This window comes from Cicer arietinum, chromosome 4 (genome assembly GCF_000331145.2).
Source record: "Cicer arietinum cultivar CDC Frontier isolate Library 1 chromosome 4, Cicar.CDCFrontier_v2.0, whole genome shotgun sequence".
Lineage (NCBI taxonomy): Eukaryota > Viridiplantae > Streptophyta > Magnoliopsida > Fabales > Fabaceae > Cicer > Cicer arietinum.
In genome coordinates, this window is record NC_021163.2 from 45,209,117 (window position 1) to 45,224,146 (window position 15,030).

The following is a 15,030-nucleotide window of genomic DNA, read 5'->3' on the forward strand; positions in this document are numbered from 1 at the left end:
TTGTCAAAAAAGCGCTGTAAACGGAAGCGCTTTCGCGAATCAGTTACAGCGCTTTTTTCACAAGCGCTGTAAAACACATGCGCTTTCATTGAATTTAACTACCTATTACAGCGCTTTTTTCACAAGCGCTGTAAAACACATGCGCTTTCATTGAATTTAACTACCTATTACAGCGCTTTTTTCACAAGCGCTGTAAAACACATGCGCTTTCATTGAATTTAACTACCTATTACAGCGCTTTTTTCACAAGCGCTGTAAAACACATGCGCTTTCATTGAATTTAACTACCTATTACAGCGCTTTTTTCACAAGCGCTGTAAAACACATGCGCTTTCATTGAATTTAACTACCTATTATAGCGCTTTTTTCACAAGCGCTGTAAAATACATCTTTCAAATAATTATATACGTTGGAAACCCTCATATCCTCTACATCTTTCAAATAATTATATACGTTGGGAACCCTAATATCCTCTACGTACTGTGCGGCCATCTACGTTGTCTAAGGTATTTTTTACACATGATCTGTTATGTTTTGAAATTGTCAAAAATTGTCAAAAACTCATACCACATGATCTGTTCTGTTTTGAAATTGTCAAAAATTGTCAAAAACTCATACCACATGATCTGTTCTGTTTTGAAATTGTTAGTTGATATTGGTTTCTTTTTGAAACTTGTTGATATGTTTTGAAAGCTTATTATTTTTGTTACTGCATTTATATAGGTGGTATAATATGGATAGGAAATGGATTTCAGCCAATCGATTGTCAAAAGAGTATGAAATTGGAGTGAAGGAGTTTGTTGAGTTTGCAGTGAAGAATGCAAAAGATCCAAATAGAGTAGTTTGTCCTTGTTTAAAATGTTGTTTTGGAAAACGTGTTAGAGAAGATGAATTAGAAGGACATCTAGTATGTAATGGAATTGATCAAAGCTACACATGTTGGATAAGACATGGTGAGAAAAAAAAAGGAAACATTAATTTTGAGAATAGTTCTACATATGCTTCAACTGATTTCGATACAGATACATATGAGCCGGACCGAGTTGATGAGATTGCAAAAGCAGTTGAAGAAGATCTTCGAGATTGTCCTAAAATGTTTGAAAGTTTGTTGAGTGATGCAGAGAAAGAATTATATAATGGTTGTACTAAATTCACAAGACTGTCAGCGATATTAAAGTTGTACAACTTAAAAGCGAGTAATGGATGGTCTGATAAAAGCTTTACGGAATTATTAACACTCATAAAAGATATGTTGCCAGATGATAATGAACTTCCCAGTCGAACCTACGAGGCTAAACGGATTTTGTGTTCTATTGGAATGAGTTACGAAAGGATTCATGCGTGTCCTAACGATTGCATTTTATTTCGAAACGAATATGAACTACTTAAGGCGTGTCCGAAATGCAATGTCTCTCGATATAAGAAGAAAGAATCTACTCCAGCAAAAGTCGTGTGGTATTTTCCTATAATACCAAGATTTAGGCGCATGTATCGCAGTGAAGAAGATTCAAAACACTTGACATGGCATGCAGATGAAAGAATTAGAGATGGAATGTTTCGACACCCTGCAGATTCCCCACAATGGGCAAAAATTGATCACGAGTATCCTGAATTCGGGATAGAGTCAAGAAATCTAAGACTTGCACTTTCTACTGATGGAATGAATCCACATGGTCTTCAAAGCATCTCACATAGCACGTGGCCTGTGATTTTGGTAATATATAACCTACCTCCATGGTTATGTATGAAGCGTAAGTTTATGATGTTGTCTCTGTTAATTTCTGGACCCAAACAACCGGGGAATGATATCGACGTATACTTGACTCCTTTAATTGAAGATTTAAAAATTCTGTGGGAGACAGGTGTGGAAGTTTATGATGGGTATAGGAAAAAGTGTTTCAATTTGAGGGCTATGTTGTTCGGCACAATTAATGATTTTCCAGCATATGGTAATTTATCAGGATATAGCATTAAAGGTCAGTGTGCATGTCCTATATGTGAAGAGAGTACAAATTGGATGCGGTTGAAACATTGTAAGAAGAATGTGTTTCTTGGACATCGTAGATTTTTACCTTATAGTCATCAGTATCGTGGGTGGAGAAATGCATTCAATGGAAAATCAGAGGAAGGTAAAGCTCCTTTAGCACCGACTGGATATCAAATACTTGAAAAAGTACAAGGTTTGACCAATAAATTTGGCAAACCTTTTGCGGGAGAGCTGGTGAAAACTGGGTGGAAGAAAAAGTCAATTTTCTTTGAATTGCCATATTGGAAGTCATTGTATGTAAGACATTTCCTCGATGTGATGCATATTGAAAAAAATGTATTTGAAAGTGTTATTGGTACGTTACTCAATGTTCCAGGAAAGTCTAAAGATGGCGTCAATGCAAGATTGGACTTGGTCGATATGGGAATAAGAAATGAACTGGCTCCAGTAAAGAAAGGAAATCGCACATATCTACCTCCAGCCGCTCATACTCTATCTAGAAAGGAAAAAATTGTTTTATGTAAATTTCTACACGAAGTTAAAGTTCCAGAAGGATACTCTTCGAACATTAAAAATTTGGTTTGTATGAAAGACCTCAAGTTAAAAGGTTTGAAGACCCATGATTGTCATATTATAATGGAGCATTTGCTACCAATAGGTATACGTTCCATTTTACCTGAAAAAGTTCGACTAGCCTTAACTAGATTATGTTTCTTCTTCAGGGAAATTTGTAGTAAAGTGATCGACCCTCAGAAATTACCGACATTGCAGAGGGAAATTGTTGTTACTTTGTGTGAGCTTGAAATGTATTTCCCACCATCGTTTTTTGATATAATGGTTCACCTTACTGTTCATCTGGTTAAGGAGACACAACTTTGTGGGCCAGCTTATATGAGATGGATGTATCCGATAGAACGATATATGAAAATATTAAAAGGGTACGTAAAAAGTAGAAGTCGACCAGAAGGTTGTATTGCTGAACGATACATTGTTGAAGAGGCTGCTGAATTTTGTACTGAATATCTGTCCAATGTTGAATCCATAGGGCTTCCCATGTCTCGTCATTCGGGAAGACTATCAGGAGAAGGGATAACTGGAAGGAGACTACTGACTATATCAAGGACAGAATGGGAGCAGGCACAATTGTATGTTCTGCACAATGATGATGAGGTTCAACTGTATGTTACAATACACATTGATCAGTTATCTCGTTTGAACATGAATAGGAATCAAAATTGGATAACTCGAGAGCACAATCGAAGTTTTGTAACATGGTTAAAAAATCACATAATGTCAAAATTTGATATAGACCCCGGATCAATTTCAAATAGATTGAGGTGGCTAGCAAATGGTCCGAGCTTACATGTCTTTTCTTACACTGGTTATGTTATTAACGGCTACACATTTTATACCAAAGAACAAGATGATCAGACCACTATGCAAAATAGTGGAGTCACTCTCGTAGCTGAAGCGATGCATGTCTCAAGTGCAAAAGACAAAAACCCAATATATGCAAATCTATCATATTTTGGGGTTATCGAGCGCATATGGGAGTTAGACTACACAATGTTTCGTGTTCTCATATTTGGTTGCAAAGATTTAGAATGTCAAAATGAAGAAGTTGGCACCTCTAAGACTTATGAAAATGAAGTCAAACGTGGTGCAACTATCATGCAAAAAGTCGTTAAAGCAAGGATTAATGGCATCAAGTTTGAGGTTATACTATACTATACTCTGTTTGTTGTGTATTTTTTTTATCTTTTTTTAACAGCATGTACTTACTATATGAGTTTATTAGGTTGGCTGGAATGAGAGTGGTCAGCCAATTGACCCCAACAGCTCAATGTTTGTTAGTTACATTGGGGCTGTTGTTCGACAAAACATCCCAATTACGATTGACGATTGGAGAGATAAGGCGTTGAATGATGCCAAAGATATAATATGGAATGACATTCAAGTAACTTTTTTGATCCACTCTTTTGTCATTTATAATTTTTTTCATTGAAATACTTTACTTATAATTTTGTTCATTGCAGACTACTTTTGTTCTTGATGAGGGACGAAAGAGATATGTTTTGAGAGTTGCTGGGAAAATCCATCGGGGATTTAGATCACATCTCTCTAATTTCTATCTAAAAGATAGAGAAGGAAACACAAATGCTGAAGCTCCAAAAATATATAAACATTATATATCAAATGAGGAATGTAGTGCATTTGTTTCCAAACGTTTGGACCCCGCATTTGTCGTAAGTGATTAATTTATTAGCATTTGTGTTTTATTATTCATATTCGTAGAGTATTTTAAATTTTTACACAATTGCTATTTTTTTATATAGAATATTAGTAAGGCAAATCGCGAAAGGGCAAGCAATCCAACCCACCCATACAAAAAATCACGTATGGGATATGCACGCCTTGATCAAAAACTTGTAAGTAATTAAACATCATTTTTATATCATGAAGTAATTTGTATTATAAACTATAGTGTGTAACTAATTTGTATTATTTTGTTTATGATCTTAACGAATAGCGATAAGACACCCAAGCCGATCAACCCTTGGGTCGTCATAGATTATGGAAGGAAGCGCGTGTTAATAAAGACGGAGTTGTTGATAATGAAAATGTCAAAAAAGTAGTTGAACTTTGTGTAAGTAACATTATCACTTTAATATCACTTGAACACTTTTTAATATTGTATTTTAAAAATGCTATTGAACTTATCTTTTTAATCCTACATGTATTTTAGGAGATTATCGAACAAGGTTCTGAAACTCAAGAGGGCAACAAGGATACTTGCAGGGACATTCTGGGTAAAGTGTTTAATGTCCCTGAGTATTCTGGTCGGGTTAGGGGAAAGGATTTGGCGTAACTCCCAAAATGTATTTTTCTCAAGAGAAGCGCCACAAACCTTCCAACGAGGAAGTATTACAGAAGCTCAAAATTCTTACAGAGCAAGTGGTACTTTTGGTGAATACGAACAAAGACAGGCAACTCCTGGATCAGCTCCAACATGAAATACAAATGGAGAGTGAAACCGCGAGTTGCAACGTCGGTCTCAAAAGTATTCCCGAGGTAATTAATTACTTACTTGATTATGTAATTACTTATGTATTAAACAAACTTATATATTAACCGTACTTATGTTTTAACTATTTGATTTAGGGTGTCACTACATGCGTGCTATACTTGTCCTCGCCTACTCATCGTAAGGTGGGAAAACGAAAATTGTACAATACTTCGGGAGAAGTATTGCACAATACTCCGATCCCTACGAGCCATGTCAAAGTATCACCTGTTGTTGATTTCAAACCAACTGCACCGTTGTCGATACCGGACAACGATGGAGATATGCAGTTATTGGGCGAAGCTATTGGTAGTTACGTGGCATGGCCCACCCACCTTGTTGCCCTCAAAAAAAAGATTCCCAGAAACAAATCAGTTACATCTCCCGAAAAGGTTTGTCACATTTATTCCCTAAGGTTTGTCATTTTTTCAAATTCAATAAACTAACATTTAACCTCATTTTGGTAGATCCAATTAAATAAACCACCCGTACAACCAAAAATAGCCAGCAAACCTCACACATTGGAGGGTAATAGGGCTGCCAAACTACAAAGGCTGGAGGGTAATAAAGCTGCCAAAATTGCAGCAAGAAAACTGGATCGGGGAAAATCGGTCGCTGTTGCCCATGTTCCTAAAATAAGTCAGCCACGCCTTGCTAAACACGGGGCGTGTCTTGACATCCAAGTAAAACAGAACATGGACAGCAACGACGATTCGCGCATCATACCGATGAATAAAGCTATATTCGGAGATGAGTATGATGAATTTCTCGAAAAGGAGCACATATACGAACTTCTCAACCATAAGGAGCTTAGTGCTACTGTCATGTGCTTGTACATAAGGTAAAAAATACTTTTAATTGCATTTATTGGTAATTAATTAAATGTATTGGTAATTAATCTAGTTTAAAATTTTCATTGAAGGTTTTTGTATGAGAAGGTCGTGTGCACGAGGAAATTATCAAATAAATACTCATTCTTGTCTCCGCATAAGATGTCGATGTGGAAACTCGATCCAGACAATGTAAAAAAATACATTGTAGATATGTTCAATGTATATGTAGTTAATTAGATTGTATATTAGGTTATATATATGTATTTGAATGTAGTTAATTAGGTTGTAAATTAGGTTCAATGTATATGTAGTTAATTAGATTGTATATTAGGTTATATATATGTATTTGAATGTAGTTAATTAGGTTGTAAATTAGGTTCAATGTATATGTAGTTAATTAGATTGTATATTAGGTTATATATATGTATTTGAATGTAGTTAATTAGGTTGTAAATTAGGTTCAATGTATATGTAGTTAATTAGATTGTATATTAGGTTATATATATGTATTTGAATGTAGTTAATTAGGTTGTAAATTAGGTTCAATGTATATGTAGTTAATTAGATTGTATATTAGGTTATATATATGTATTTGAATGTAGTTAATTAGGTTGTAAATTAGGTTCAATGTATATGTAGTTAATTAGATTGTATATTAGGTTATATATATGTATTTGAATGTAGTTAATTAGGTTGTAAATTAGGTTCAATGTATATGTAGTTAATTAGATTGTATATTAGGTTATATATATGTATTTGAATGTAGTTAATTAGGTTGTAAATTAGGTTCAATGTATATGTAGTTAATTAGATTGTATATTAGGTTATATATATGTATTTGAATGTAGTTAATTAGGTTGTAAATTAGGTTCAATGTATATGTAGTTAATTAGATTGTATATTAGGTTATATATATGTATTTGAATGTAGTTAATTAGGTTGTAAATTAGGTTCAATGTATATGTAGTTAATTAGGTTGTAAATTAGGTTCAATGTATATGTAGTTAATTAGGTTGTAAATTAGGTTCAATGTATATGTAGTTAATTAGGTTGTAAATTAGGTTCAATGTATATGTAGTTAATTAGGTTGTAAATTAGGTTCAATGTATATGTAGTTAATTAGGTTGTAAATTAGGTTATATATATGTATCTGAATGTAGTTAATTATGTTGTAAATTACAGAGTTACAGAGTTCTGTTTTTTGTCTACTGGTTGTGTGAATGCTTATGGTATTTGAATATGTTTTGTTGTTGTGTGAACTGATTGTGAACTGATTCTGGATCAAAATAATTTTGGATAAAAAGATAAAAGACAACGCTTTCTAAAAAAAATGTCATAAAAAGCTAAATAGCGCTTTTTCAAAAATTTAATTTACAACGTTAAAAAAAAAAAAACACATTTTACAGCGCTTATTCGCAAAAGCGCTGTAAAATGTGCACCCAATATATTTATTATGGGTATGCATTTTACAGCGCTTATTCGCAAAAGCGCTGTAAAATGTGCACCCAATATATTTATTATGGGTATGCATTTTACAGCGCTTTTTTGAAAAAGCAATGTAAAATTCATATGTTGGGTGTACATTTTACAGCGCTTTTTCTAAAAATCGCTGTAAAATGCATACCCATAATTCATATATTTGATGTGCATTTTACAGCGCTTATTCGAAAAAGCGCTGTAAAATGTGCACCCAATATATTTATTATGGGTATGCATTTTACAGCGCGTTTTCAAATAAGCGCTGTAAAATGTGCACCCAATATATTTATTATGGGTATGCATTTTACAGCGCGTTTTCAAATAAGCGCTGTAAAATGTGCACCCAATATATTTATTATGGGTATGCATTTTACAGCGCGTTTTCAAATAAGCGCTGTAAAATGTGCAAAACAAGCGTGCATTACATCTACATGTTTTATAGCGCTTTTTTAAAAGCGCTGTTGTATCTTTTACAGCGCGCGATTCTACAGCGCTTGTTTTTTTGAAAAAGCGCTGTAAATGGATTAAAAAAAGCGCTGTAAAATGTCATTTTTGGCGTAGTGGATCAAGAGGATATGTGAGCAAGAAGTTTATACAACTTTGCGAAGAGTTTGAAATTCTATAATCATGTGCATTGGCTTATAGGTATTGCATTAAGGTAGTTTGACACGCGAGTCGTGTTTGTTACCATGAGAATTATGCATGCTTTGTTAAATATATTTTTGTTATGGTAATTGCTAATTGTTATGTGTTCATATTGGTTGATTGGTTGATGATCCTTTATTTTGTTTTGGACCTGGCTGAACACCCTAAATAATTATGAGCTATTTACGTAGATTGTGAGATGTCGGTGAATGAGCAACAAAGTCATGGCTTCAACTGTCAATTCAATGCATGCAATTTTATGGAGTTAGTGGGTCAATAGTATCCAATAGTCTTTGTATAACTGTGTTATAAGCAACTTATGGGTAGTCGGGCTATCAGTATTGATAACCTTTGTTGTTATGTTATTTAACTTGTTGTAATTTACATTTGAAATAAAGAATTGAATTTTGGATGTTTTCGCTTACCATGTAAATGTGTTGTCAATATATTTAGGGTTAAATAAGTTATTCGTCCCAATAAAATTTTGAAATTTTGTTTTTACTCCCTATAAAAATACAAACTTTATCCCTTACAAAATTACTATGTATTTGTGAATAATTGTTTTGCATACATGTTTATAACACTATAAACAGTTCCTCCACAAAAAATGAGCTCAAAAGTTGATATCTTGGTTCATATTTCAAGGACTTTTATCTTTCATATGGCATTGAAAACATTCCTATTTAATTCATGCCAAGTTAAAAAGTTATAAATTTGTGCAGGCAAACTTTTAATAATGTGCTAAACATGGTTTCAAAAAAGCATTCATAAATTTATAAGTTGAAGTATGTTTCGTTTCAGAAAGTACTAAAACAACTTGTAAAATAATTTTGTAGGTACTAAAACATATGATTTTTCATATAGGAACTACAAATGAAATTTCAAAATTTTATAGTGATTAAAAACTTATTTAACACATTAATTTTTTTTAAGGGATTCTTGAGAAATGTTTTATTTTATAAAAAATTACTTTGAAAATCAGGGTGTTACACAAGTCATAATCTGAATCGTGTGAAGTCAGAGACCATAATAATGTGAATTTTAAAAGACCTACCTTACAAAATGATCACAATCATCATCAAAATGATAACAATGTGGTTATTGTTGATATTTTGTTATTTTGATGTTTAGTATTTTCTACTATTTTGTTGACTAAGTTGATAAGTTTTTCATTATTTGATTTAATTGGTTCACACCTGATGATTTACTTGGAGAAGAAGAAATAACAAAACTAAGAAGTGCAGGAATAAAGTGACACAAGTAATTTATCCCGGTTCACCACTAACTTGGCTACATCTAGTCCATGCACTCAAAATGATTTAATGCACTAATCAACTACTTGAATTACAAAGCACTTGACCCTCCAAGCCAGTTTTCTCAAACAGCCTGACAACCCCAGACGTTTCAGAAAAACACACACCTTGTTGAAGACACACTAACACTACTATCAGATTTGATTACAAAAGTTTGGAACTTGAGTAGTTACTTCTAATAATATGTCTCTAAGATGACTATCACGCTCTAAGAAAAATACTTAGTAAATATTTCCCATTCGAACAAATATTTCTATATTTTAACTATAATATGAATTTGGAAATTTGAGCTTGAGTTCTTCTACTCTTTTCTAATTTTTAGATGATTTTCTTCTTCAACCTTGAGTATCTATTAATAGATAAAATTAGGGCTTCAATTTAGTCATTATTTAATTATGAATTGCATCTTCATTCCTGGCTTGGTCAACAATGATCTTATTCAAAAATATTTTTGAACAAGATGTTTTTTGATAATATGTTATTTAGTCAATTCATTATTTATGAATCCAATCTAAGCAATTCTTCTAGATTGGTTATGTTCGTATTTTGTTAAGATTGAGTGTGTAAATTCTTCAGATTGACACTGATCGTATTTTGTTAAGGTTGAGTTTGTAAAATTCTTCAGATTTATACTCTTTGTATTTTGGTAACATTGTTTTCGCATATTCTTCAAATGATACTTCCTTCCCGTTGCTTGCTTTGGTCTGGCCGGGAACATAGTGTTGGACCGGTTCTTGAACTTTCACAAGTAGGAATATGACTAAGTCTAATTCAATATTTTTTTCGTTGTGAAAATCTAAATCATATCTTTGCAAATAATAAATGGATCTTCTTGTGAATGTTTATTCTTGTAAAAATTCTTGATCATATATACTTGTAAATAATTCATATTTTCTGGTAGATAAATCTTGATCAAATTTTCTTACAAATAATTCTTATCTTCTTGTGATAAATCTTGATCAAATCTTCTTCTAAATAATTCATATCTTCTTATAGATAAATCTTGATTAAATATTCTTGTAAATAATTCATATATTCTTCAAATCTTGATCATATCTTCTTTTCAACTTGGACGTCAAAGATTTTCTTCAATTATAGATTTGAATTAAATCTTATTTAGATTTGCTTTAATACTCTATGAAATTAAATATATTGTTCTCATAAAATACTTTTATTAGCATAATAACTCTAAGTATAAAACCAACTTGGTTCCAAAACGATGATCATCCAAAAATTAGGGACAATACTTGTTCACTCGAATGAAATTGATTTCTTCCATTTTTAAGGTTGGTATTGTTGTTCTTGATGTTTTTTCTCAATTAGAACAATACATTGTGCCTCAATAGGAATTACTTGGCAAGCCACTTATGAATCAATATGTTGCACCATTTTATAAAAATACCTTACGTGTATATATAATTCTTTTCTTCTGAATTTGTGTCATTCTTCTCTGTGTATGAGGTAGATTTGAGCTCCACAAATGGTAGTTTAATTGGAATTACAAACTATTAACAAAAATTTATGATATTCAAAATAGTATTTGACCTCGATACACATGCTTTCATCAAATGGATGTGATGTGAATGTTTGCTTTGCGACTTTGCTTTCTAAAACTCTTTCGATTGCTCTATGGTTCCATCAATGAAGCCCCATTTTCTTCTTACTCTCAAAATATGTCTTCTTATTATATTTCCAGGATTATCATTGGAATTAAAGATCGTAAGGCCATGGTTTTTTCTTTTGAGATTTACCATTTCCTACCATCTTTTGAGGTCCACTACTATTACTAATAAAGGGAATGATCTTGATACCATGCAAAGAATGGTTCAGTTTTGTGTTGTAATCCCTAAATTGCATGTAGGTTACATGAAGAAGAATTTAATTTCACAAGGAAAAGAGGGTTTCAATTGTGATCATTTTTAAAATTAATCTGTACTTAAAAAATTGATTCTCAAGTTTTAGAACTTGGAGTATATTAGTAATAAAAGATGTAAAGTTATTTAGTGTATGAGTAATGTGATAATAAATAAAGAGTTAAGATTAAGTAAATCACATAGACAATTGATATTGGTTCACCTATCATTAGTCTACGTCCAATCCTCATCCTTGATGAGATTTTCCACCTAAAATTCTTGAGACAACTTCTCAATTCTTGCACTTACACAACTCTGTCAACCTGACATTTCTCTCCAATATTTTCTTTGTCTTAGTAGGTTTACAATTCTTCTTATCAGTCACATTAGACATAAAAACAATCATGCTGCAACTAAGCCTCTTTTACAAATCAAAAGATATCTTCATAAAATTTACGCATAGAATATTGATATTGAACTATGAGGCTTTTTAGCCAAGTTATTGATATTTTGTGAGTTTAATGCCCAAAAATATCTTTTGATGCCCCGATTAAAATTATTCGTCGATAAATAAATTAGATTAAGTACGGTGAATCTTTTGTCGAAGAATAATTTATTTATGTTACGAAGAATTTAATATCGGGCAGTTTGGTTAAAAATATCTCGGGTTGCTGAAAATTGCATCTGTCAATTGAGTTGCGACGAGAGTGGATATTTTTATCATATGGTTTGAGAGATTATGGGTGAAATGGTAATTTTAATAAATATCTAGATGTTTTTAGATATTTGTTAAGTTATAGTTAATATATATAAAAATATATATATGTTTGGAGGGGAAAAGAAAGGAAAAGGAAAAGAAAGAAAAGGAAATAGAAAGGAAGGAAAAAGGAAAACAGAAAGAAAATCAATTCCTCTCCCTGCCTCGCGAACCCCATCTTTCTTCCTTCTCCATTCTTCATTTTTGTTGCTTCCTTTTGCATCAAGGAAAGGAACCAAGGCTGGGTGAGTGAGCAAGCAAGGATTTCTCAGCTTCATTCTTCTCGTTTGATTCAAAAACGGAGAAAAACGGTGTTGGTGTTTTCAAAACCGTCAAACAAAAACCTTCACTTTTCTCCTAGATCAAAGCTTCGTTTCAAGAAGTGATAGAAGGGAAAGTTGCTCACCTCCATGCTACGGTGCTAGAGAGTCAACTTTGAAAGCAACGACGCGAACGAAGTTTTTACCGGAACAAATCGTGGTACCGTAATTGCTCGTTAAAGCTATCGTTAAGGTAAGGGCTCCTTCCAACCTTTAAGTTTGCCTTTAGGGACTTATTTGTGGTTGAGTGGAAAAGAAATTTGTTAGGGTTGAAGTGTAGATTTGGGGAAAATGAATTTAACTCATTTATGGGTGGTTTTGAGGAAATGAAATTTGATGTGTTTGAGTGTTGGGTTGTGATGATTTGTGTTTTGTCGTGCTTGACGTGCTCAGAATTAAGATTATAAATTTTGAGATGTGTTTGTGTGGATTTTGTGGAAAAATAAATTGATGTGATTTGGTGTGAATTGTGGATTGAATTTGAGAATATGTCTGAGTATGCTCTGTGTGGAATTTGAAAATCATTAGAGTTAAATGAGTATTAAAAATGGAGAATCTTTTAATATCTGCGTTTATTTAATGATTGTCGTGAAAATCGTTAGAGTTAAATGAGTATTAAAAATGGGGAATCTTTTAATATCTGCATTTACTTAATGATTGTCGTGGATAGAGTCAGAGTATGCTCATGCATTTCATAGTACATGGCGACCAAATGGGTCATGGTGTTAGTGGTGAACGGATGGGCCACTAGATAATTCCATGTGATTCCTTGGTTCATCTTATCCTTACAGGGATTGTCGCGTCGTGTAAGGTCTGCGATAGACTACACATTTCTGGTAAATCATGCTGACCCGTGATAGGTGGCACCTCGATAAATAGTACTTCGGCCTGTGATAGGCGGTACATTTACGATTTACGTTTTTAGTAAATCGTGCTGACCCGTGATAGGTAGCACCTCAGTAATTTAGTACTTCGACTTGTGATTGGCAGTACAATTATGATTTACGACCCTTCGAGGAGGGTTTTGGTTTGGAATTCCGAGTCCATGCATTTTGGCATGCATATACGCATTGCATTAGGGTGCTTGGCACGCGAGTCACGTTTGATTCAAGATTATGATTGAGTGTTTGAATTCAAGTGGTTGTTGTGGTTGTTGTGGTTGTGCTATAAATGCTAAGTGTGAATGTTTAGGATTTGTGTGTAAGTGTGATTGATTGCAAAACCTTTTCGAAACTCAAGTTCTCATGGTGATTGTGCTATAATTGCTAAGTGTGAATGTTTTGCATTTGCGTGTAAGTGTGATTGATTGTAAAACCTTTTCGAAACTCAACTTGTCATGGTGATTGTCCTATAATTGCTAAGTGTGATTGTTTGGATTTGTGTGTAAGTGTTGATTGATTTCGAAACCCTTTTAAAAGCTGAATTTTGCTGTTTTCTGCAGTTTTCTGATCTGTATTCGAATACAGCCTATTCGAATACAGAAGGTTGTATTCGAATACAGAAGGCTGTATTCGAATACAGAAGGCTGTATTTGAATACAGATATTCTGTTTTTGCTACTGACTTATGTGTAGTCCAATACAGAAAGTTGTATTCGAATACAGACATGTTTTTGCTGGTGACTTCTGAAACAACCTTGTATTTGAATACAGAGATGCTGTATTCGAATACGACAATGCAATTTTGTTTAAAACTTCATTTTTCAACTTTGTTATGCATGTTTGGCATAAGGAAACCCTTTTAAGGTGCATGCTAAGTTGAAAGGTTATTTTGTGCATTTAGAACTTAAATGTTATGTGTTAATTGTAAATTTCGGTTGGTGACCTTTACAACTATTGTGGAAATCTGAGCTTTGCCCTCAGATGAGAACCAGGATCTTCCCACCAGTTAGTACCCTATGGATGGGAACGTAGTTGGACACACCTGACTGGAGTTGTGTCAGGAGGATCTTGTGGGGCGCGTGAAGATCATCCAGGATATATAGTTTTTGTAGAATGATCAGATTAGGTTGACGTATAGGGACTAGATGTCTTTCCTTTTTTTAATTTGGAAGATTGTACCTATACCAATATTGTGAGCTTGACATTTTATTTTCATGGATTCCAAGTACCACTTTTTGATGTGACGTGGGGAGGTTAAAATTCTCAGGGCAGTGCTTTTGTATAGGTTCTGCCGAGAATATACCAAGGGTATGAGCTATGTCTGATAGGCCTCATAGCCCCGGTGTATTTTGATATTTGAATACTTTGGATTTTGATTTCGAAAACTATTTCGTTGCTTGTAAATGTTGTTGACTTTTGACGTTGTGTTACGACTTAAATATTTATCCAAGAGTATTTCTTTCTTTATTTCTTTGTTTTTATGAAATTGTTTTGAAAAAAAATACACTCGCGTTGTTAAAAATCAGGGTGTTACAATTGTGGTATCATAGCTTTGGTTTGGATTTCTTTGGGGTTGTGGAGCTTTTGGTTATAGATTGTAGGTCAACCTCTAGGTTGGGAGTAATTATTTGATCATGCGTCGGGTTAAGTTGTTTGAGTTGTCGTGTTAGGTATAGTTATTATGTGTTGATGTAGTTGGAAGTTAGTTTTGGAATTTTTCAAAGTGGTGCTAAGATTTCTTCTTAATGTTGGTTTTGAGGAAACAATGCCTCCAATAAGGAACGACGTTGCAAAGATTAACGTCAATGGGAATGATCAAAAGGTTGAAGCAATGAATAACGCTTCTGTTGATGCACAGACAGCTGCCAGGATTCTGCGAGATCTGGAGAAGAGGGAAAG

General features: G+C 33.3%; 1 protein-coding gene across 1 annotated transcript in view; it reads left to right on the forward strand.

The window, feature by feature from the left end:
• The first annotated feature begins 250 nt into the window (after positions 1–250).
• Positions 251–15,030, forward strand: part of LOC140920079 (uncharacterized) — a 15,017-nt gene continuing 237 nt past the window's right edge. Inside the window, exons 1-2 of the mRNA XM_073367391.1 lie at positions 251–506; positions 724–2,129. Of these exons, the coding sequence (XP_073223492.1) occupies positions 734–2,129 (1,396 nt within the window). The 5' untranslated portion in view covers positions 251–506; positions 724–733. The remainder of the gene's footprint in view (positions 507–723; positions 2,130–15,030) is intronic.